We start from the raw sequence: 25629 nt of genomic DNA, 5'->3' as shown, positions 1-25629 counted from the left end.
CCCTCAGCCCAACACTGTTAATTCCAGCCCAACAGTTCCTATCGGTGAACCAACAAAGACTCATTTAACCCCAGCCCATTTACCTCCCCAGCCCAATACCGTAGACACCAACCCAACTGACCAACTCAGCGACAATATTGTTACAGGCACGCCTACACCGTCGTCTGACCAGATAGATTCTGTCCCGGAATCAATCCCTCTCGACAACACAACCGACACCCCTTATAATACACCATTAAATCCCAAACCTAACTCTCCATTAAACTTTATGCCCGCCCCGAACAAAATACAACAAACTAATTCCGATCCCTTCAACCTTGAACCTTTACTTGTTACGGGTAACAAAATCACTAAAAAAAGAAAAATCTCAAGCACCGTTGCCAAACCTATTCCTAAACCAAAAGTTTCCGAGCTAAAAAGACCTAGATCCAACATGCTTTACATCAAACATCTAGCTAGAAGTGGTCAAAAGCTTAGAATCTCACAACTGGCTAAACGTTGTAAGTCATCGTCTAATGGTGGTGGTAGCACATCTTATTATTCGAAGGGATCTCACACCGACACGTTGCATAACAACAAGAATAATAAGTCAGGATCCTTCTCTAGTAAAAGTATGGACACGTTTGAATTCGGGAAAAGCATCGGGATTCGTCGCAACAAACAGTGAATCCACTTCCGTCACATCGATTTCTGTAAGTTTTTCTCATGTGTACTATTTCTTTAAATATTCGGGGTATTGGGAAAACGGGTAAACTAAGTTGGATTAAGCGAATTTGCAATATAGAAAAACCAACGATTCTAGGTCTTCAAGAAACCAAATGCGGTCAAACACGTGATAACACCATTGAATCTTTCTGGGGAAATTCTGACTTTAAATTCGCCCAAAAGGACTCGGTTGGTGCTTCCGGAGGTATCTTAACTATTTGGGATACTAATATTTTCTCATTCAATTATGCTATTGAAGGCGAATTCTTTTTAGCGATATGTGGTACGTGGGCGGGTTTCGATTCTGAAATTGCCTTCATCAATGTATATGGTCCTCATTCTCACTCGAAAAAAATTAGACTATGGAACGAACTTTCATCCCTCATTAACTCTCTTAATATTCCACACATTGTTTTTGGCGATTTCAACGAAGTAAGAAACAAGACAGAACGTATGAATACTGAATATAATCAACATTGGGCAGATAATTTTAATAATTTTATAAATAACTCTGGGTTAATAGATCTTCCTTTAGGCGGAAAAAGGTTTACAAGGATATGTGAAAAAACAATGAAATTTAGTAAACTAGATCGATTTCTCATCTCCGATGGAATCTTCACTTTCTGGCCAAACATATCCTCCAAAACTCTCGATCGGGACCTCTCTGATCACTGCCCCATCATTCTAAGGAATAACCTCCTTGACTCTGGCCCTAAGCCTATACGTGTCTTTGACACATGGCTTGATCTTAAAGATGCCGACACCGTCATAAAAAGGGCTTGGTTGACCCCCACTAGTGGGAATAGGCCAGACTGCACTTTCCGTAATAAATTAAAAAATGTTAAATTGGAACTTAAAAAACATAGTAACCAACTTGATAACATAGACTCTCAAATACGTGACCACATAACTGAATGTAATAATTGGGAACAAACCGCCGAAATCAGACCACTTTCCGAAACAGAAAAACAAAAATGGATCGGTGAAAAAATGCAACACATCGACAAAAAAAAAAAAAAAAATTAATATGCTTAAACAAAAATCTAGGATTAAATGGGCGCTTGAGGGTGATGAAAATTCAAAATATTTTCATAACTATATTAAAAGAAGAACAAGTAAAAACAATATCCACGGTCTATCCATTAATGGTACATGGTCTGAAGATCCTAATCTAATAAAACAAGAAGCATACTCTTATTTTAACAATATCTTCCAATCCAAACACTTACGTGATGAATGCCCTTTCGACAATGTCTCTCACCTCGAATACATTACCTCCTTGGACAATCAACTCTTAGAAGCTAAATTTAGCGAAAACGAAATATGGGAAGCCATATGTAATTTCGATAGCTCTAAAGCTCCTGGGCCGGACGGTTTCAATATGAAATTCTTTAAAAAACACTGGGAATTGATAAAAACCGACCTCATTAAATCTCTAGATTGGTTCTGGGACAACTCTGAAATTTCCAAAGGCTGTAATGCTTCCTTCTTCACTTTAATCCCTAAAAAGCCTAATCCAATTGGATTAAATGAATATCACCCAATCTGCCTAATAGGTAGCTACTATAAAATCCTCACTAAAATACTCTCCAATCGCCTTGCCAAGGTTATTCATAAAGTCATCGGAACTGAACAAACCGCTTTCCTTAAAGGTCGAAATATCCTCGATAGCGTCCTAATTGCAAATGAAATAATTGATGAATTAAAACGTAAAAAGCAAAAAGGTTTAATCTTTAAAGTTGACTTTGAAAAGGCATTCGACTGCATCGAGTGGGACTTTCTATTTAAAACCATGCAATTCATGGGTTTTGGTTCAAAATGGATTGGATTCATTCGAGCATGCCTTTGCTCATCGTCTATTTCTGTTCTAATCAACGGCTCTCCCACCAAAGAATTCTTCCCCGAAAGAGGAATTCGACAAGGCGATCCCATTTCGCCGTTCCTGTTCATCATTGTTGCCGAAGGTCTTAACATTCTGGTCAAAAGAGCATTAACCAATGGTCATTTGCATGGGTTAAAGATCGGACATGACAACCTTATCATTACACATCTACAATATGCTGATGACACAATCTTTTTCGGTGAATGGAATAAAAGAAATGCCAAATATATCTCTAAACTCCTAAAATGTTTTGAAAATATCTCGGGTCTAAAAGTTAACTTCCGCAAAAGCAAGCTTTACGGTATTGGTACTTCTATGACCGAAACCGAGCAAATGGCCTACTACATGAATTGTTCTACGGGATCTACCCCTTTCACCTATCTTGGTCTTCCTATCGGTGTTCCCACTTCTCACGCTTCCTCTTGGCAACCAATCGTTGAAAAATTCGACAAAAGGCTTTCGGATTGGGCTGCCAAATCTATCTCCTTCGGAGGTCGACTTACGATCATCAAATCTATTCTTAGTAGCATCCCATTATACTACTTCTCTCTATTTCATGCACCTTCCGCTATCCTTAGGGTACTTGAATCTAAAAGACGAAAATTCTTCTGGGGAGGTTCTTCAAACGATAATAAAATTAATTGGATTAAATGGGATCAAATTATTTTACCATACGATTGTGGGGGTTTAAATGTGGGGTCCCTCTTTGCCAAAAACATATCATTATTATGCAAGTGGTGGTGGCGTTTTAAAAACGAAGACAACGCGTTATGGGTAAAAATTATCAAAAGCATTTATGGGCCGGGGGGGGGGTTGGATACTAACTTTTTATGCAGGAACATTTCAGGTCGCACCATATGGAAAGAGATTATTAAAGCCGGAAAGGTTGCTGACAATATTGGCACATCCTTCACATCATCGATTACAAAGCGCATAGGAAATGGAACATCAATAAGTTTCTGGCATGATATATGGGTCGGTTCTGAGTGCTTAAAATCTACGTTCCATAGATTATTCATGTTGGAATCCCGTAAAGACGTAACTGTTGCTGAAAGAATTCTGAACGTTAACTCCACATCGATTGGTAATTGGGACTGGTCCCGCCCCCCAAGTGGTCGCGCAATAGATGAACTCACGGAGCTCAACAACTTATTAATCTCCGTTAATATTTCAGATCGTCCTGATTCATGGAAATTTTCCCTTGACGCATCCGGCATCTATACTACATCAACAATGTCAAATCTGATCAACAAGCTTAAATACGGCACAAACTCTAGAAACTTATCATTACCTAAAAACAAATACGTCCCACAAAAGATCTACATTTTCTCATGGAGGGTCATTCAACAAAAAATTCCGGTCAGAAGCGAACTAGATAAAAAAGGAATTGACCTTCATACCATCTTATGTCCCTTATGCGAGCATCATATTGAAACCATTGAACATGCGTTGGTAAATTGTCAAAAAATAACTTCAATTTGGACACAATTACTTGATTGGTGGAATCAAAACAACATAAGAATCTCTAACATCAATGAAGCCATCATCTCCAATCAAGGTTTCACACATAACCCCATCGGATCTTCCATATGGCAAGCCACTAAATGGATTGCGTGTTACATTATTTGGAAGCATAGAAACTTAAAGATTTTTTCCGGAAAAATATGGAACCCCGCAGCGATAATCTCCGAGATTCAATCTCAAAGCTTTAGCTGGATCTCAAACCGATCACAAAAGAAAACACCTATCGAGTGGCACCAATGGCTTCTCAATCTGTCATTCTACGCGTCTCCAAACCGCATGGGAATCGGCTAATAAGGCTTATTTAAATCGGACATTGTTCGTTATGCTATTTAGCCTATGTGGGTTAGATTAAATGGGTTGGTTGTGTGTCAACTTTGTCGCCGCTTGATCGGTACTGTTGCCCCCTCCTTCCCTGCTTGTGTTTTCTTACTCAAGTTCGTCCCTCACAGTGTTATCTAGTATACGTCTCTTCCGATTTTATAGTTTAATTAATTCCTTATATCTTTCCTGTCGGTTCCGTTTGTTTATAGCATTGTATAGTAGCATATAGGGACTTGTATTGTTATATTTTAAATAATAAAATAAATCTTTTTTGCTTTTCAAAAAAAAATATATATGTGTGTGTGTGTGACAATTGTTCGTATTAGGATTATAGCTAAAGTATTTAAGTTATAGTCCAACGATATAATGGACTTTACGGTTTAGGTTAACTTAGACTCCAATTAATCTTAGTCCATATATAGTCACTATGTAATGCATTGTTATTAAAAAACCACAATACAATAATACAATACAATCTTTGGTTTTACAATTGAAGCTGAATCCAATAACCTACATCTAGATAAAAAAAAGATCTTGACCGGATATCGTTCATACTTTGGTCACCACCATCAGAGACCCATATTAAAACGATGACGACAACGGTAGCGACGACGACATATTTGTATGTTTTAAACGACGACATGCATCATAATATTTCCAATCATATATTATGAAAAAATGAAAAAATTGAGATCTAGAACAGTGAAAAATGATAAAAAAAAAAAAATATCAAGATCTAATGAATTTAAATGTATCCTTCAAGTCTATTTTTATCCATACTGAATTGGTGGAGGTGATAATAAATTGGAAAAAAACGAGCATTTTGATTCATGTGCTTTAGGTGGGTTATGATTTTGTTGATTGATTCAAACGATAGTACATCAATTTGGATTTCGAATCTACAAATTGGAGAAGAAAGGCAACGAGGAGCGGGAAGAAAGGAAAACAAAAGAGAAGGAATTAAAATGACATTTTTACCATTATGTACTCTACACACAACTAGACTTAAAGAAAATATTTAACAGTCATTAGTAACGAGATTACCGGTGTAACTTGTGCAAACAACGATAACTAACCCCGTATAAAAAGTAGGCGGCCCACCCGCATAATCTAGGATAAACAACGGGGACCAACCGCGTAATGTTTTCTTTTTATTTACTACGAGGTTTACTCTTACAAGTGTTTTACTGATAACCAGATAAAATATATTTCAATTCAGAGACTACTCGGGAAAGGAGATTAATTTTTACTCAAATATACGTGCATAACCAAGTTATTCAGGACTGTTTCCGACCATTTTCTCTTATTACCTCAAGATATGTTGCTAGTGAAGCTTGAACCCGTAAACTCTTGTGAGGACTTCAGATCCCCAACCACTTCCTTATCTTGAGATAAATTGAAGACAAATTTACTCTCGTCATCCTTGAACTTGTATCTAAATCACTGACGTCGCCCTTAAACTTTTTTTGACGTCGTCGCTGAACTTTGAAAAAATAACGCTCGACGTCCTTCTGTTTAGTTACTGTCTCTTTCCTCTGTTAACCTGAAACATGTGCCAAATATGTGAGGACAATTATGTCATTTTATCTCTTTTACAGTTCAAGTACAACCAGCGTAATTTTGATTTTCTTCCCTTATCTTCTTCTTCATTCCAAATATTTCACTAACCCTAGTTGCTTCTTCACCTAACCTTCTCATTATAGTTGCAAAATTATAAATGTACGTATCTTACCAAATTCAAATCCAAACTAAAACATAAAATGAAGAACATAAACAATTGGCAACAGTAAAATCAGTAACTGGGTGACAAAATTACTCAGGTTATACACCTGATGAACATCGTGTCTATGATTTTCAACGTTGATCAGTCTTGCAAATTCATGAATAAATTCGATTACAACATCTTTTTAAAGCTTCGCTTATTATATTTTGTAAAGAAACATGATCAAAATCAGCTTGCATCTGCAAAACTCTCAAGCAAACAGCAGCAACTTGTTCTTCATCTTCATCATTGACGATGAGCACACAAAAATCAAATTCAATCCATCTGTCCGAATTTAATCTATAAATCGATTAAAAGATGTTCAATGTGTAGCTATTAGGTGTTTTTCTAGACAATCTTTGATCAAAAACAATAACAAAATCATAATTCATTCGAAAAACAGAAACGTAATATTCATATGAACATGAAATCGGATTTTGAAATCCTAACACTTTCAAGTTACGATTTCTGCATAAAAACATTGTAATATCATCACTGAACGTTCACCAATCATTAACATCATCTGAGAAAACAGAATCATTGAATTAAAACGTTGACTGAGGACCTTCGAACTTTGACTTTCAGATCTGAATTTATTGTTGTTGAATTTAATGAGATTTGAAGGTTTCTATAGTACAAACAAACATCAATGAATCCAAATATGTGCTTGAGTCGATCTGAGAGAGGCTAGATTGTTCTGAGGACCAAAAAGTTGAACGTTTTCGGTTTATGATGAACACAGAATAAATCTCAATGAAATCGTTGTTGTTAATAGCATCTGATGATGATCGAATGTTAGTTTGATGTTGTAATTCACGTTTATTTCATTTAGAAACACCAAATGAAGAAATCGAATTTGAGATGATGATGTATATGAACGTACAGTAACAGTAGGAATATATTGATTTTGTAAAATTTCAATTTTCTTGAAATGAAATGAATCTGATAATTAAAAAAGAAAGAAGGAATAAAAGGGTTAAAAATGATAAAAGGACGAAAATACCCTTATGTGCTTGGCACATGGGATGACTTTAACGGAAATAATTGACGGAAGGACGTCGAACGTTATTTTTTGAAAGTTCAGTGACGATGTGAGACGACCCGACCCAATCCATAGGGACGAATACAATAACATATGATAACATTGCGAGGTACTTGACCTCTATATGATACATTTTACAAACGTTGCATTTATTCTTAAAAGGCAAACTATCATTACATCAATATTTGACATTTTCGTCTAACATTTCATAATATCCAAATGACCTAATCTATCATTTACTTATTAATATTCTCTATTGAACTCCAATGACTCGAATGCAACGTCTTTGTATCATGGCTTAAAAGGTCCCAAGTAGTATCCTTAACATGAGCTAATGCACAGCGGAAGACTTAATTCATACCTGAGAATAACATGCTTTAAAACGTCAACATAAAGTTGGTGAGATATATAGGTTTGATGCTAGCAGCGTTATAACAATGGAACACAAGATTTCATATATAAACATTTTAATAAAAATATTCTAAGTGGTTGAGCACTTGGTAACCATACTTAACATTTAATCACGTCGCATATTCCCTTTATTATGAAATCTTACTACACTGTACCAAGTGTAGTCACGAAACGAAGTACTGTGCAACCGTTGAATACTGGTCGTCCAGTCCGGTTGGGGTTGTCAAGCCCGATAGATCTATCAATAGGATTCGCGTTTACAATACCGCTGTAAATAATAGTTACCAAGCTACAGGGAAGTATGCCAGTGGTACAACTCAACGTAGAATAAATTTTTCAGTTACTTGTGTCCATATCGTAAAACATAAAATACATGTATTCTCATCCCGAAATACTTAGAGTTTAAAAGTGGGACTATATACTCACTTTTGTCTTGAAGATATGTAATTTCGACTTGGTCTCCGATTGATATCACGAACCTATCCATATATAATATATCAATACCTTTTCTTTTTAAACAATCGTCACATATATATACTTGTTATACTTTTAATACTTTTAATAATTCCTTAGTCCGTAGTTAGCAGTCCGTTGTTAGTAATTCAATTTTAATGGTTCATATTTAGATGTTTAATAAACCCCCAATGAAATAAATAAAACCCCCATCGTATATGTATTGGTCGAGATTAATCTTGACCCATGGTACCGTGTTGTCAAATGACGTATTGCGTACATAAAGTACCGGTGTTGTCAAATGACGTGTTGCGTACGTTCATGAGGTCTTATGATTAATCTTCTCGTGTTGTTTACGGGTGGTCCTGAAATATATAAAATTAAATCATGAGTAAATATATATGAAATATCATATTAATTAGGAAAGATATGATTTATTTAATTTTTCTCCAATTATTTTCGTTGTTAAACAAGCTTTGGACACCCGATCTTATTTTAGTCGTAGTTTCTTCGTTACAACTCCGTTTTTGTTGATTCAACTTGCCATCTCCTTGGATCGAGTCAAAATTTAAGAATATGAACTGTAAATACCATGGTTTATATTCGTGATCACAGGTTATAGTCCATACTCTAGGTGAATCTTATGAAAGTAATCATTTTTGTCATAAAAACAACATTTAATGGTCATTTTTCTAAAAATACTTATACTTTGAATTAAACCATGAAATTTTTATGTGTTAACATATTCATAAGAAATATCATTTTTCCAGAACATGAACTTCTAAATCAAAGTTCAAGATGGTTTTTAATTATCCAACCCAAAACAGCCCCCGGTTACACTCCGACGCCGTAGATTCAGTTTTAAGGTGTTCTTTGTAAAAACAAGTTGTATCTTGTTAAGTTAGCATATCATTATGATATATTACAGGTCTTAAAGTGTTTTAAAAGTTAAGTTAGAAGGATCTATTTAGTTTGCGAATAAGTTTGAAATCATTCAAACTATGTTCTAGTTTATAAATTCTTATATAGATAACTATAAACATATGAATTGAACAAGAGTTGAAGTAGAGTTTTTACCTTAAGTTTAAAATGTAAAGTTGCTGGAAAGAAGTAGTAAAATAAATTTGAGAGAGTTCTTGCAAGTGTGTGTGAAAATTGAAAGTAAAATTTGGAAAATGAATGTGTAAAAATGAGTTAAAAATGGTGCTTATTTATAGGCTTGAAAATTTGGTTTTTAGTGAAAATATCTAAGATAAGTTAAAATATATTATGTCATGAATGACATATTACACCAATAATTGAAGATTTCTATTGGTATATACCAATAGTAAATACTTCTAGAAGCTGTGTATAGTACGAGTATAATACGGGTATAAAATATATAAAGATGTTTCATGAATCATATATAATGACAAAGATGTCATTTTCCATGATAAAAGGTTGAAAATGATGTTTTCCTACTAGTATATTCCAATAGTAAATACATCTTAATACAATACATATATATTTATTTTAACTTAGAAGTTATAACGTCGTTAAGCTTTATATATATATATATATATCGTTTCGAAGTCCTTAAGTTAGTAGTCCAATTTTATGTATATAATCCATTGTTAATATATTTAATGAGATACTTAATTATCATATATTCAAGATAGATATAATCCATATATATTCGTATATATACATAAGTATATAATTAATACAGGTTATGATGTTCGTGAATCGTCGGACAAATAGATGGTCAAAGGGTAACTAATCATCCGAATAACAATTTCAAACTTTCTAGACTCAACTTTAGGGTTTTTGCTTATCGTGTCGGAACCATATAGAGTTTAGGGTTTAAATTTGGTCGGAAATTTCCGGGTCGTTACAGTACCCACCCGTTAAAGAAATTTCGTCCTCGAAATTTGGTAGAGGTTGTCATAAATAACAATAGGAATGTTTTCATGACAATTATGAGGTGATAATGAAGTTTTATCTTTATTGATAGATATAGATAAAATATTTCGATCATGTGAAGCGCACGAGCGAAGCTATCATAAAAGAGAGTGGAATGAGTAATATGATATCGTTTTAACTGATGACGTGGTTTAGAATTGATTTTCGGGATTTAAGGGATTTAAAGAAAATCTTATGTAATAAGATTTGGTTCTTCGATGATTTAGAAAACAGGATCTCCTTTGATTTAATGCGATAATCTGTTTCGATTTCTTTGTCGGATATTTCACTATAAATCCACCTCCTTCCCTTTCTTACTTCCATACCTCACATCTCTTACTCTTCCTCCTCTAATTCATACCTTAAGGTATCCTTTAAAATGCTTCATCCCGTTCTGATTTTTGTTATACTTCTAACTTTCATATCTTTCATTCTTCTCTTTCATCTACCGCTAGAAGAATCTATTCACTTTTATGATTTTCTTGGAATTATAATGTTTCTAATTCTCCCGTGTCTTTACGTCGCCATACGTATTGATACACACGGTTTGTAGTTTCTGGGTGGTTATTGGGTTTGATATCTTTCCTTATATTTCGATGCTCCTGCTTCTGTTTTCCATAATCATTGTCATCCATAGTTAATACTCTCTCCTATTTGCTGTAATCTATATCCCAATTTCTATTTTGGGACTTTGTCCCTTCGTTTCTTCTTCCCGTCCTTGAGTCAAGCGATCAATAGTTCGAAATTCGTAGGTATAAAATTCGGAATGAACATAGCTAATGCTCTAAGAAAGGAATGGTAATGGCACGATTTTGATTTGTCAAATTACCAGAATATCCAGGAAAATAGAACTATCAAGATGATTTGTTCTTAATATGTTTCGGAATTGGATAGAATGTAAAAGTCGTGTAACATGGCACATGATGACGGTACTGTGAATCATCATATTCCATTAGAAACTTAACATGACTTACTGTAATATTATGAAGTTGATCAAGTTTCATTATATTATACTAGTTCATGCATCAGTTCCCAACACTGCTTCAGAACATTCCTATTTTAAACTTGAAGGATTTAGAAACTAACACAGTTTCCTTTATATTGTAACGCAGATATTACAGAGAGATAAATGATTTCAGATAAGGATAGTGGTGAAAATATCTTCAGAAATATTGAGGATATTTATAATGAAAGATATGATAATATCTTGGAATTTCTAATGTCGAAGGATGATGATGAAGATTGACCCGTAAGGGTTTAGATTCAGAAGCAAGGTGTTTGCTACAGAATCGTCATAATTCTTTATGTACAAGTTTAGTCCTTGTAACTTGTTCAGAGTCTCCTTCATGGTTTGTTCAATCCGGTTTTCAGTATCAATTTTCTATCGAGCGTTCCTAACACTTCCTTCTTTTATCATCAACATTTGGTCATTAAGACCTTCTACAACATGCTGCTTCGTCAGTATTTTCAAAGTTATCGGATCTGGGTCATTGGTTATCAAACCAAGATGGTTTAAGGAGAATTGTATTTTTAGATGATTAAACGCTGATGGTAATATGATGGAATATAAAAGGTTCTCCGGTAACGATGGCGAAAGAACAACGTACATATATATATCGAGATTGTAATAAGAGTAGTCTTACTGAGATATCGAAGTGGAGCTGTGACAAAATTAGTTAATTGAAAAGGAATCGCGTGATTGTTTTTGCTAATGGATGATAAGGAATTCGATGCGGATACGTTTTAACTATAACTTCGAGTTCAAAAATTTTTAGGTGCATAACTGTATGCATAAATCTTTATTCCGTAGACGAGGTGCGGCTGGTTGAACTTCTCGATCGAGATGTTTTCAAGAATCATGAAAAGTTGTGAATGCGAATTGTAATCGTCAAGATACAAATGAGGTTTAAAATAGAATCAAGTGGCAAACTTGAAGGATTGTTTAGTTTCATATGTAATAATCATCATTTTAACTCATTTTTAATTGTCTAAAGTTAGCAGTCCAATAGTCCGATTGTCCAATGGTTCAATAAATTCATATATGAACTAAATATATAATATTCGAATTACTTAATACGTATCGTGACCCGTGTACCGGTCTCGGTGTCGATCACAACTCAAAGTATATATATATTTTGGAATCAACTCCGACCCTGTATAGCCAACTCCCACCTTCACATATAGAGTGTCTATGGTTGTTCCGAAATATACATATAGATGGGTCAATATGATAAGTCGAAACCTTGTATACGTGTCCCGTTATTTAAAATGCGTAAAATAAATAAATATATATCATGACCTATTATACAACGTGTTGTCTCAGAATTAATCCGACGTGTTGTTGTACATGTGTCCCGACGGTATGAAAAGTACAGAAATTAAAATTGCAAGAATGTAAATTGCGATAAATTAAATATTAATCAGTTAGCTGGGAACAGTTAGCCGGAACAGTTAGCGTGTAATCCTATCACAATTTCAATTAATTAATTCATCTGTTTCTAACAATTTTTATTTTGCCATGTTTCTTCATTATGCCACTTGTTGGATTCAGATAGGTAAAAATCCAAATATGAAATTTAAATGGAAATGGTTAATCTGGGGTGAACGGATACGTATATCGGTAATTGTAAGTAGGATAATAAATGATCGTTGAATCAGATTCGAAGAATGTACAGTGTAACTTGTTAATGTGAATTCTAAATATTCCTTGGGTACTACCCACCCGTTAAAATATTTTCATCATTAACAGTTTGTACGAAAGAAATTTTTAATTACAATCTTTATGAAAATATATTTGCATATATATTTTCTTCGGATGTAACTATGAATTTAATGAGTCAATAAAATATTCAACTCATTTGATATATCGTTATTACTAGATTACATAATCTCCAAAACATTAGAGATTACATAATCATCATGTCGAACGAAGAACGATACGTAAAGAAGAGGTAATCGGTGTAGAATGATATGTAGAACAAAGATCATATTCGAAGTTCAGATGATGATGTTGAGGTACGTGGTGCGGATGTGATTGTTGGTGGTGGTAATGATACGGTTGGTGTTGATGCTGATGATGCCGTTGACGTCGATGATGCTACTGGTACTGAAGATTTCGAGGTTGATGTTGTTAACGGTACTGGTTATGCTGCTGGTGCTGCTGCTGGTGTTTGTAACCTTCGCACCGTGTTCTCCAAAGCCGTCACACGAGCGCGAAGTTCGTTAATTTCTGCTAGTACACCAGGATGATTGGCGGTTGGAGTGAGCGAATGAACAAGATCCGAAATATGGGATAGGATATAATCGTGACGAGATACTCGAGAAATGAGAGAGAAAATGGTTTCTCGAACAGGTTCGCCGGTAAGTGCTTCAGGTTCGTCGCCAATGGGGCAATTCGGTGGGTGAAAGGGATCACCTTCTTCTTGTCTCCAATAATTTAGTATACTACGAACCCATCCCCAATTCATCCAGAATAGATGATGAGAAATTGGTTGATCCATTCCAGTGACGCTGCCTTCGGAGCCCGAATGGAAATCCATATCAGCGTAGCTGTCGGAGTCGGAGGAATTCGAACTGGACGCGGAGTTCATCTTGTACAGTCGGGGAAATGAATTTTTGGTTTGGAATAGATTATAGGAGTTGGGTTTGGTATTCTTCAATACATAATTTACATATGTATTTATAATACTCAAAATCCCGTGAATTACGGAGAATCTTTGAAATTCGTCAGGCAATGTCTATAGCAACAGATACGCTAGGATACGAATTTTGTCTATACACTATCGATGCACCAAATGCAGTAAGACGTGTCTAGACTTAAGAATACTAAGCAGGCAATTCTTAAGGATGATAAGCAGATGATTTTCGACTAGATATGATAAGCAAAACTTTTGACATGTAGACACGGTCAAAGTCCAGACTCACTAATGCATCCTAACAACTACCAGTTAGACACACTAATGCAAGGCCTGGTTCGCTAAGACCAACGCTCTGATACCACATGAGACGACCCGACCCAATCCATAGGGACGAATACAATAACATATGATAACATTGCGAGGTACTTGACCTCTATATGATACATTTTACAAACGTTGCATTTATTCTTAAAAGGCAAACTATCATTACATCAATATTTGACATTTTCGTCTAACATTTCATAATATCCAAATGACCTAATCTATCATTTACTTATTAATATTCTCTATTGAACTCCAATGACTCGAATGCAACTTCTTTGTATCATGGCTTAAAAGGTCCCAAGTAGTATCCTTAACATGAGCTAATGCACAGCGGAAGACTTAATTCATACCTGAGAATAACATGCTTTAAAACGTCAACATAAAGTTGGTGAGATATATAGGTTTGATGCTAGCAGCGTTATAACAATGGAACACAAGATTTCATATATAAACATTTTAATAAAAATATTCTAAGTGGTTGAGCACTTGGTAACCATACTTAACATTTAATCACGTCGCATATTCCCTTTATTATGAAATCTTACTACACTGTACCAAGTGTAGTCACGAAACGAAGTACTGTGCAACCGTTGAATACTGGTCGTCCAGTCCGGTTGGGGTTGTCAAGCCCGATAGATCTATCAATAGGATTCGCGTTTACAATACCGCTGTAAATAATAGTTACCAAGCTACAGGGAAGTATGCCAGTGGTACAACTCAACGTAGAATAAATTTTTCAGTTACTTGTGTCCATATCGTAAAACATAAAATACATGTATTCTCATCCCGAAATACTTAGAGTTTAAAAGTGGGACTATATACTCACTTTTGTCTTGAAGATATGTAATTTCGACTTGGTCTCCGATTGATATCACGAACCTATCCATATATAATATATCAATACCTTTTCTTTTTAAACAATCGTCACATATATATACTTGTTATACTTTTAATACTTTTAATAATTCCTTAGTCCGTAGTTAGCAGTCCGTTGTTAGTAATTCAATTTTAATGGTTCATATTTAGATGTTTAATAAACCCCCAATGAAATAAATAAAACCCCCATCGTATATGTATTGGTCGAGATTAATCTTGACCCATGGTACCGTGTTGTCAAATGACGTATTGCGTACATAAAGTACCGGTGTTGTCAAATGACGTGTTGCGTACGTTCATGAGGTCTTATGATTAATCTTCTCGTGTTGTTTACGGGTGGTCCTGAAATATATAAAATTAAATCATGAGTAAATATATATGAAATATCATATTAATTAGGAAAGATATGATTTATTTAATTTTTCTCCAATTATTTTCGTTGTTAAACAAGCTTTGGACACCCGATCTTATTTTAGTCGTAGTTTCTTCGTTACAACTCCGTTTTTGTTGATTCAACTTGCCATCTCCTTGGATCGAGTCAAAATTTAAGAATATGAACTGTAAATACCATGGTTTATATTCGTGATCACAGGTTATAGTCCATACTCTAGGTGAATCTTATGAAAGTAATCATTTTTGTCATAAAAACAACATTTAATGGTCATTTTTCTAAAAATACTTATACTTTGAATTAAACCATGAAATTTTTATGTGTTAACATATTCATAAGAAATATCATTTTTCCAGAACATGAACTTCTAAATCAAAGTTCAAGATGGTTTTTAATTATCCAACCCAAAACAGCCCCCGGTTACACTCCGACGCCGTAGATTCAGTTTTAAGGTGTTCTTTGTAAAAACAAGTTGTATCTTGTTAAGTTAGCATATCATTATGATATATTACAGGTCTTGAAGTGTTTTAAAAGTTAAGTTAGAAGGATCTATTTAGTTTGCGAATAAGTTTGAAATCATTCAAACTATGTTCTAGTTTATAAATTCTTATATAGATAACTATAAACATATGAATTGAACAAGAGTTGAAGTAGAGTTTTTACCTTAAGTTTAAAATGTAAAGTTGCTGGAAAGAAGTAGTAAAATAAATTTGAGAGAGTTCTTGCAAGTGTGTGTGAAAATTGAAAGTAAAATTTGGAAAATGAATGTGTAAAAATGAGTTAAAAATGGTGCTTATTTATAGGCTTGAAAATTTGGTTTTTAGTGAAAATATCTAAGATAAGTTAAAATATATTATGTCATGAATGACATATTACACCAATAATTGAAGATTTCTATTGGTATATACCAATAGTAAATACTTCTAGAAGCTGTGTATAGTACGAGTATAATACGGGTATAAAATATATAAAGATGTTTCATGAATCATATATAATGACAAAGATGTCATTTTCCATGATAAAAGGTTGAAAATGATGTTTTCCTACTAGTATATTCCAATAGTAAATACATCTTAATACAATACATATATATTTATTTTAACTTAGAAGTTATAACGTCGTTAAGCTTTATATATATATATATATATATATCGTTTCGAAGTCCTTAAGTTAGTAGTCCAATTTTATGTATATAATCCATTGTTAATATATTTAATGAGATACTTAATTATCATATATTCAAGATAGATATAATCCATATATATTCGTATATATACATAAGTATATAATTAATACAGGTTATGATGTTCGTGAATCGTCGGACAAATAGATGGTCAAAGGGTAACTAATCATCCGAATAACAATTTCAAACTTTCTAGACTCAACTTTAGGGTTTTTGCTTATCGTGTCGGAACCATATAGAGTTTAGGGTTTAAATTTGGTCGGAAATTTCCGGGTCGTTACACGATGTGAGTAAAAAAAGTTTAAGGACGAAGTCAGTGATTTAGACTCAAGTTCAAGGACAACAGAAGTAATTTTTGTCTGAATTTAATGTAGAGCAGATTTGAATATAAACTAAATAGTGTTTTTTCAATTGAGGGTAAAGGTTATCGAGTAAGCAAAAATAAAAACATTGGATATTACGGAGTATTATCTTTTCACCGTATCTAATCTTCATCTAAAAATCAACCATCAATGGATTAATCTAAAGACGAGTTTAGAATATCTAAAACTTTCACTCGGATAATTTATATTAACTACTATGTATAGCTTTTTTTTTTTTATAAATAAAATCGCCAATATTTAAGATACAAGTCATCCTTTATGTATAATTTTGATTGGTATAAAATAGTGATCAATCACTAACCATATTTATATGATTAACAAGTGTTCCATGTATTTGAAGTCATTCATTTCCTCATCATCAAGATCCTTGTGTCTACCTATATAGCCTCTTCCATGTTCCAAATGTTAGCGTTGTTATATGGACAAATGGGCCGAAAAAGTTTATTCTTGATGTACGAAAAAAACTGCATACTCTAATTTTGATGAGAAAAAGATTATGAATTTAAAAAATGTTTAAGTTGAGGTAATATAGTTCACATGGTAGTCAAGTCATCGATATGTAGACGCCACTTGAACGCCATGTCATCATCTTCTCTAAACATGCGAGAGTAAAAATGTGATTTTGGGTCATCTACGACAATCAAAACATGTTGTAGTTAACGAGAGCAAATTAACTACAACATTAACATGCTCCATCGATGAACTTATACTCCACGTTACCATAGGTATGAAATTAATACTCAGTCCAACCATCCGTTAGATATTCATATCAATCGTAGAAACAAAAAAATTGAACAATTTTTATAACTAACATATGCTCAATATGTAAATTTGTAAGTCAAAGTTACAGAAGTCATCAATCAATTAACAACTACAGTTTTTTTTTTAGAACGGCAAAATAAATAAAAAAAACTAGCAAGGAGCTAGAAAAAGGTTACAATGAGTTCATAGGGTTTTGGAGCCAAACATTCCAATTAACTCTACAATTTTTAATTCTACAAGATAACCAATCAAAAGAGAAAAACACGATGGTGTCCAAGATGCTGCATCTCTTGAGTTTCATGTCATTGAAGACGACTCCGTTCCGATATCGCCATAACGTCCAAAACACCGTAAAACATATAGCCTCTATAACAAGTCGATTTCCTTTGTTGGGAAAGGAATTATCTAACCAATTCCAAAACTCTTGGTAATCCTTCCATTTAGGAAACGGACTATCTACCCAATTCGCCACATACGACCAAACTTGAGATGCAATATCACAACAAAAGAATATATGGTTCGAATCCTCCACAGCAGCGTTACAAGATGGGCATTGAAGATCCCCGATATCAACTCCACGCACAAACATATTAAGCTTATCCGGGAGACGATTTAGCGAAAGCCGCCAACACAAGATGTTAACTTTAGGAGGAATAACCTTGCTCCAATAAGTTTTTCTCAACCCATTTGAATTCAAAGCAAAGATATTACGAACAAATTTGACAGAGTAAGTAGAAAGCGGGGAACCTGGGCAAATCCAATGATCTTGACTATCGGTTAAAGCTACCTGCGTGAGTGAAGCAAGCATAAGGGTGAGTTGTTCTTCTTCAGCCCCTCCTCTCGGCGTTCTACGCCACTTCCAATTCCAAGAAATATCGAAACGACGATCCGCAACCACACAACTTTTTTCAGTTTCTAAAGCATAAAGTCTCGGGAATTTTTCACGAAGAATTGAACCATTTAACCACCTGTCATGCCAGAACCGAGTAGACATCCCATTTCCAATATTAATAGTAAAAACGGAGTCGAGAGAGCGATGATTGTCGTGTAAAGAAATATGGCATTTGTTGATATTGGCCCAACTACTAGAAGAGTGCTTAATGATAGGATGTAAACCATCAGATTGAAGTCCATGAATAGCCCGAACGACTTTGACCCAAGAACAATTTTTATTTGTTAAATACCTCCACCTCCATTTGTATAACAAGGCTTTATTAAGAGAATCAAGGCTAATAACCCCGAGACCTCCATTCTCTTTAGGTTTAAGGATGTCCACCCATTTAATCCAATGAATCTTCTTATCATTTTGCGAGCCACCCCAAAAGAAATTCTTCCGGATCGATTCAAGGTGGTTAATAACCTTTTTTGGCGCTTTGAAAATCGAGAAAAAGTATGTTCCAAGAGAACCCAACACAGATTTGATCAAGGTGAGACGGCCACCGAAAGACAACAATTTAACTTTCCAAGAAGCAAGTCTTTTCTCCACTTTATTGATAATAGGATTCCAGCTACTAAAACGATGCATATTCGCACCTACAGTTATCCCTAAGTAAGAGAAGGGAAGAAACGCCTGATTACATCCAAAAGAGGAAGAGAGACGGCTGACTTCATCATTAGGGATTCCGATTCCTATGAGATTCGATTTTTGAAGATTGATTCGAAGACCTGAAACAGCATAGAAACAACCAAGTAAAATAATAAGGTTATTAACATTAGAATCGCTCCATTCACCCACAAAGAGAGCATCGTCGGCAAAGAAAGAGTGGGAAAAAGAGAAGCTTCTATTAATCGGGCCCACTTTGAGACCCACATATAAACTGGACTCCACTGCATCCTGAATAGCCGCATGTAAACCTTCCATACCAATAATGAAAAGAAACGGGGACAAAGGGTCTCCTTGTCTAAGACCCCGCCCAATTTTAAATTCGACCGAGGGACTCCCGTTGACAAGAATTGATGCAAAAGAGGAGGTCAGGCAGCCTTTGATCCAAAGAATCCACCTATGGCCGAAGCCAAGGAAAGAGAGCATAGAGAAAATATAGTCCCAACTGATCGAGTCGAAGGCTTTCTCAAAATCAACCTTTAAAAGCATGGCTTTTTTATTTTTACGTTTGCACCAATCAATGACCTCATTAATAATTAAGGGACCATCAAGAATCTGACGCCCTTTAATATAAGCAGACTGATCCGGGCTGATAATAGAGTCAATAACAGGAGCCAGCCTGGAAGCTAAAATTTTTGCAAGAATCTTATATTGGATCCCTAACAAGCTAATGGGCCTGAAGTCCGAAACTAAAATAGGGCTGTCTTTTTTCGGTACCAAAGAGAAGAACGAGGAAAACCTGCAAAACGCTGTTATAGTAGCAAGTGTACCGAAGTTTTCAAGTCCGAAATAACGTCTCCTTCGGAAATTGGTCTCCTAGAGCTTTTTCGAGCTTAGATCCGACTGCGCCAGTGAAACCATCAACTAAATACCAAAATTCCTTTATTATTTTTTTTGTCTCTATATTTTAAAGGGGGATGATTCTCACACACACTTTTTTGATCCTCACACACCTATTTCAACATTTTACTCTTCTAATAATACTCAATTGGTGTGTGATGATCAAAAAAGTGTGTGTGAGAATCATCCCCCTATTTTAAACCCATAGAGTTTAGGGATAAATTATGAAAAATAGTTTATTGAAATGTGATTATGGAGGTCGAGAGAATCTGCTTTCAAACATTTTTGTATACAATATTCCTAGAGAATTAGGGTTTCATGAATTTGGCTTGTTAGACCATGCGTCAGAGGGGTCCCGTCAGGCTCGCTGACGCCCTCTGATGCCTGTAACGCAGCGTCAGGCGTCACGCTCCGGTGGCGTTAGTCGTCAGGAAAACGAAAAAAAAAAAAAGCTTTAAAGGATGAAGTGTACGCGCAGCGGCTGGTCATTGGTCCGATTTTTCAAATCATTGGAGCAACGGCTATTTATTAATATTTTTTTTTTTTCATAATATTTTTTTTCTATATAAATCCACTTCCAACTCCATTTTAAACATAGCAAAACATTCAATTTCTCTCATTTTCTCTATTTTTTAGTTACATATTTTTTATACAAATGACATCATCTTCAAACTACGTTTCATATCTACTTAATTCCAAAACTAATTCGGAAGACGAGCATATAGTACAAATGATTCAACTATTACAAAAATGACAATAAAATGACATTTTTACCCTCACAAGTTTAGAGAAGATGATGACATAGGCGTCTAGCCGTCTACATATTAATGACTTGACTACCAAGTGAACTATATCGCTACAATTTAACAATTTTTATAATTATAATCATAATTATTTTCTAGTCAAGATTAAAGTATATAGTCTTTTTCGTGCATCAATAAAAGTAATATATATTTTTATTGTTAATTTAGATAATTATCTATATATCTAATAGACAAAATCCTGTAGCACTATTCATCAATAGTAATCAGGGGTATTTTTGTCATTTCACTTTTTTTGTCTCTAACGATAAAAGAAGCAACTCTCATAAAAGAACCAACCCTTCAATGTTACCAAAAGATGTCGAAAAAAATTCTTTTTTACCAAAAAAAATCAACTAACTTTTTTTTTTCCTTTTCTTCCTCAACGATAAAGGAGGCAACTTTCATAAAAGGAACAACCATTCAATGTTACCAAAAGATGTCGAAAAACATTCTTTTTTACAAAATAGATCAACTAACTTTTTAAAAAAAAAATTAAAAAAAAACGAACGCTAAAAGAAGCAACTTTCACAAAAGGAACAACCCTTCAATGTTAGATGTCGAAAAAAAAATTCTTTTTTACAAAATAGATCAAGACCTTTTTTTTAACTCGCATTCAAAACGGAGCCCCCGGAGCGAAGCGAGAGCTCCACAACTAGTTTAGTATATAATATTAGAAATATTATTTTATTATAAAAAGTGTAAGGGTCTAAACACATTTTTTCTATAATCACATGGACTAATTAGATTATTTTTTCAATAATAAAGTATAACTAATAACTAACTATTAATAATTATATATACGTTAGACTTTATACCAATTCGTTGAAGTGGCTGATTCAATGATAACGACTTCCTTTCGATTCAACTAATAGCATCAGTTCCTGATAGTTAGTGGTCGTTTTGTTTAGTTTCGAGCCATATAAGCTCGGTGGTAGATAACACTTGCTCGTTACAGAGTTATATTTTCTAGTCTCGAGTCTAGCTTTTCTTTTTTGGTTGCAAGCTTGTTTTGTTTCTTTCATCATTAAAAGATCCCTATTATTTATTTTATTCGGTAAGTAAATTACAACCTAGTTATGATTGCGTTCATGGGCGGATGTTTGTGTAGACGGAGCGGGGCACCCGCCCCAGCTGGATTTAAAAAATAAAAAAAAAGTACACTAAAGAATTTTTTTTTTTTAACTAAAAAATAAGGTTTTTTAGTGTTCGCCCCATCTGTCATTGAAAAATTTAATAAATTTTTGCAACCGGCCCATCTGTGATCGGGTTCAAGTTCTGCCACTGAATTTGCGTTCATACATTATATCTTTCACTACCAACACAACTTAAAGCAACACAAAATTTAAACACGTCCAAAAAATAATAGCAAATAAGACTAATACCAAAACTTTCAAAACGTAGAACTCGTCTTCAACAACAACAACAACAAAACTCAATACCATCTAAGTGGTGTATGGGGAAGGTGAGATCCTTCCCCTATTCGCGAATAGGGACAAGTCCTTTCTCTACCCTGAGTAAAAACTCTCAAAAGTAGAGAAAGTCATCCCTCTCTATTCGACGGATAGAAAGATTGCTTCCGAGTGGACCTCCAGCCAATACGTAAGAAAAAGTTTTAAGAAAATAGAAAAAAATTAATAAAATAAATAAATAAATAAATAAAAATAAGATAAAATAAAATAGAGACGTCATGCAAATGGTAAAATCAACTAACTGGTTTCGTTTCTATCTTTTAGAACCCCATTTATCGGCTCTAGTTATTGAGTCGACAGTAAGCGTCGATTTTTTGGCCTTTTTTTTTCTAAAAGATAGAAACCAGTTTTTTTTTTTTTTTTTTTTTTTTTTTTGACTTTTTTGCTCAGTTGGTCCCTCTATTATACCCCAAATCGCTAGTTTGGTCCCTCATTTTTTAATTTGGCAATCAGAGTCCCTGAGTTATTTTGATTTTGCAATTGGCGTCCCTCCGTCAAATTTCTTTTAAAAATGTCCGGTAACCTTGTCATGTGCAATGCATGTGAGGGTAAAATCGTCTTTTTACTAAAAACAAGGGGCCACCGGCGCAAAAATATCTTAACTAAAAGTGAGGGACCACTGGCGCAAAAAAACTTATAATGTTTATATTTTTATTTTATAAATTTATAAAAACGGGAATATATAAATTATTATTATTATTATTATTATAATGTTTATACTAATAATAATAATAGATACAATATTTATAATTATGATTATAATAATAATGATAATAATTTTGATACTTATAATAATAATTATAATACTACTAATAGTAATAATAATAATACTAATAACACTAATAACAATAACAATATTAATTTATAATAACAATAATAACAATAATAATAATAATAATAATAATAATAATAATAATAATAATAATAATAATAATAATAATAATAATAAATAAAATAAAATAAAAGAAAGTGGGACTACCTTTAAAAGAACACGTTTTTAAAAAAATTTCCAACACCCGGGCTCGAACCCGTGACCTCTCGCTACCCCGACACCTCCTCTAACCAACATTCCATTTCAGTTTTTTTTGTTTAAAAACCCCTTTTATTTTATATAACCCGTATTTATTTAATTGCTCTTCATCCTCTTCACTCAATACAAAATCGAATAGAGTTCGAAACTAACTAATCAGCGAGTTACTAATTAGTTTTAAGATTTAAAGTTTATACAGAAACGTTTAGTAATTGATTAAATTATTTAAAATACTAAGGAAAATAGCTGTAACAGTTTGCTGTAATACGAGGATGAACTAAAAATCAAATTTCAATTTCTAGATCGTTTTGGATAAAAATCATAACAAGAAATAGGTAATAAAACGTTCCTAAAACCTTTCTCCATCCTCAATTGAACTGGAAACATTAAACTAAATTCGAATTTTACTGAAGAACAATTGTTGACTTTTTTCAATTTGAACTTTGACTCAAGAATTCGAAATCAAAAGAAGAAATTGGGACTTGAAAACTTACAGAAAGTATAACTAGATCATTCCTAACAATATGGCATTTACACATTTTGAAAATTTATTCGAAATTGAGACTTGACAAAAAAAAAAATTGGAAGAACAGAGCAGACCATGTTCTTCATCTGTTTCTGTTTAAATTCGATTAGATAAAAGGTGTTAAATTGAAAATTGATAATGGTAATGAAGGAGTGGAGAGAGTTAACTATATTTACTAAACAACGCGTTTGATTTATATGTCAATTAGTCGACACAAAGAATCGATCAGTACATAAAATAAATAAAATAAATAAAGGTTGAAAACGAATTCTAACATAATTTGTTGTTATTATGATTTGATATCGATTTATAACAAGCTCATAAACAGAAAACAAAATTAAAAACAGTTTGATAGCTATGTTCAACAGATTACGTACAATTCTTTTTATTATTTATTTATTTATATATTTTTTTTATAATTTATATATTAATATTAATATTTAGTAATTATATTAGTAATAATAATAATAATTATTATTATATCAATAATAATAATAATTAATAATGATACTAATAATCAAATGATAATATTATTATTGTTAATAATAAAATGTATAATAATTAATAATAATAATAATAATAATAATAATAATAATAATAATAATAATAATAATAATAATAATAATAATAATAATAATAATAATAATAATAATAATAATAATAAGAAGAAGAATAATAATAATAATAATAATAATAATAATAATAATAATAATAATAATAATAATAATAATAATAATAATAATAATAATAATAATAATAATAATAATAATAATAATAATAATAATAATTTATAGATTCCTGTTTTTATAAATTTATAAAATAAAAATATAAACATTATAAGTTTTTTTGCGCCAGTGATCCCTCACTTTTAGTTAAGATATTTCTGCGCCGGTGGTCCCTTGTTTTTAGTAAAAAGATGTTTTTACCCTCACATGCATTGCACATGACAAGGTTAACGGACATTTTTAACAGAAATTTGACGGAGGGACGCCAATTGCAAAATCAAAATAACTCAGGGACTCTGATTGCCAAATTAATAAACGAGGGACCAAACTAGCGATTTGGGGTATAATAGAGGGACCAACTGAGCAAAAAAGTCTTTTTTTTCTTAAAAAAAACGTGTTACTAAAGTTCACCAAAGAGGCCGTTTTTTTCTCTATCTTTGAAACCAGTTTCTATACCTTTTAGAAACTTGTTTTTCAATTTTCTAAAAAGAGGTTTCTTATAAGGCCACTCTCAACGCGTACATCGTCCACGTTGTCCAGGTTTCCATTTAGGAGGGCGGCAATAGATGTGAAGCCGCCTTGATCGCTCTCCCAGGGACCATGCTGCTTCATTTCGTTTAGGATCGAGCACGAGCATTTGTGGACAAAAACTAGCCGTTTGTTTTAAACCGTTAGTTTTATTTTTTATTTTTCTAATATCTATTTAATGGAGTAATTTATAAATATACTAGTGAAATGACCCGTGAAATCACGGGTTTGTTTAAACGTAACAGTTTAATTATATGTTTTAAATATTAAGTGAACGTAAATGCTAAAGTCATTTAGTTTAATGACTCGTGGAACCACAGAGTCCGACTAAGAAACTCGGCAGCTGAACATTTCATCAAACACCTAAAAATGTATATTAAACAATCCACATCTAATCATAAGAGATAATATTGGTTGTCATTTTATTTTAAAAATGTAAATTAAAATATAAATTTAGAATTAGTTTCCTTGCCTAACTTTTATACCTTCTCGTACTCATTTTAAAAT

The 25629-nt window shown here is 33.3% G+C and overlaps 3 protein-coding genes across 3 annotated transcripts; 2 read left to right on the top strand and 1 right to left on the bottom strand.

The window, feature by feature from the left end:
- The first annotated feature begins 705 nt into the window (after positions 1-705).
- LOC139890337 (uncharacterized) lies at positions 706-1731 on the top strand. The gene has a single exon (XM_071873225.1). It carries the CDS (start codon positions 706-708, stop codon positions 1729-1731), a length of 1026 nt encoding a protein of 341 aa, XP_071729326.1.
- A 2089-nt stretch (positions 1732-3820) lies between these two features.
- Positions 3821-4402, top strand: LOC139890336 (uncharacterized). Its single transcript, XM_071873223.1, has one exon. The coding sequence runs from the start codon at positions 3821-3823 to the stop codon at positions 4400-4402; it is 582 nt and encodes a 193-aa protein (XP_071729324.1).
- A 1549-nt stretch (positions 4403-5951) lies between these two features.
- Positions 5952-25231, bottom strand: LOC139890335 (uncharacterized). The gene is made up of 4 exons (XM_071873222.1): positions 25117-25231; positions 17775-19827; positions 6374-6494; positions 5952-5975 (listed from the first exon to the last, which is right to left on the bottom strand). The coding sequence occupies exons 1-4, from the start codon at positions 25229-25231 to the stop codon at positions 5952-5954; spliced, it is 2313 nt and encodes a 770-aa protein (XP_071729323.1).
- Positions 25232-25629: the final 398 nt, after the last annotated feature.

This window comes from Rutidosis leptorrhynchoides, chromosome 2 (assembly GCF_046630445.1).
Source record: "Rutidosis leptorrhynchoides isolate AG116_Rl617_1_P2 chromosome 2, CSIRO_AGI_Rlap_v1, whole genome shotgun sequence".
Classification (NCBI taxonomy): Eukaryota; Viridiplantae; Streptophyta; class Magnoliopsida; order Asterales; family Asteraceae; genus Rutidosis; species Rutidosis leptorrhynchoides.
This window is presented reverse-complemented; position numbering and strand designations above follow the sequence as displayed.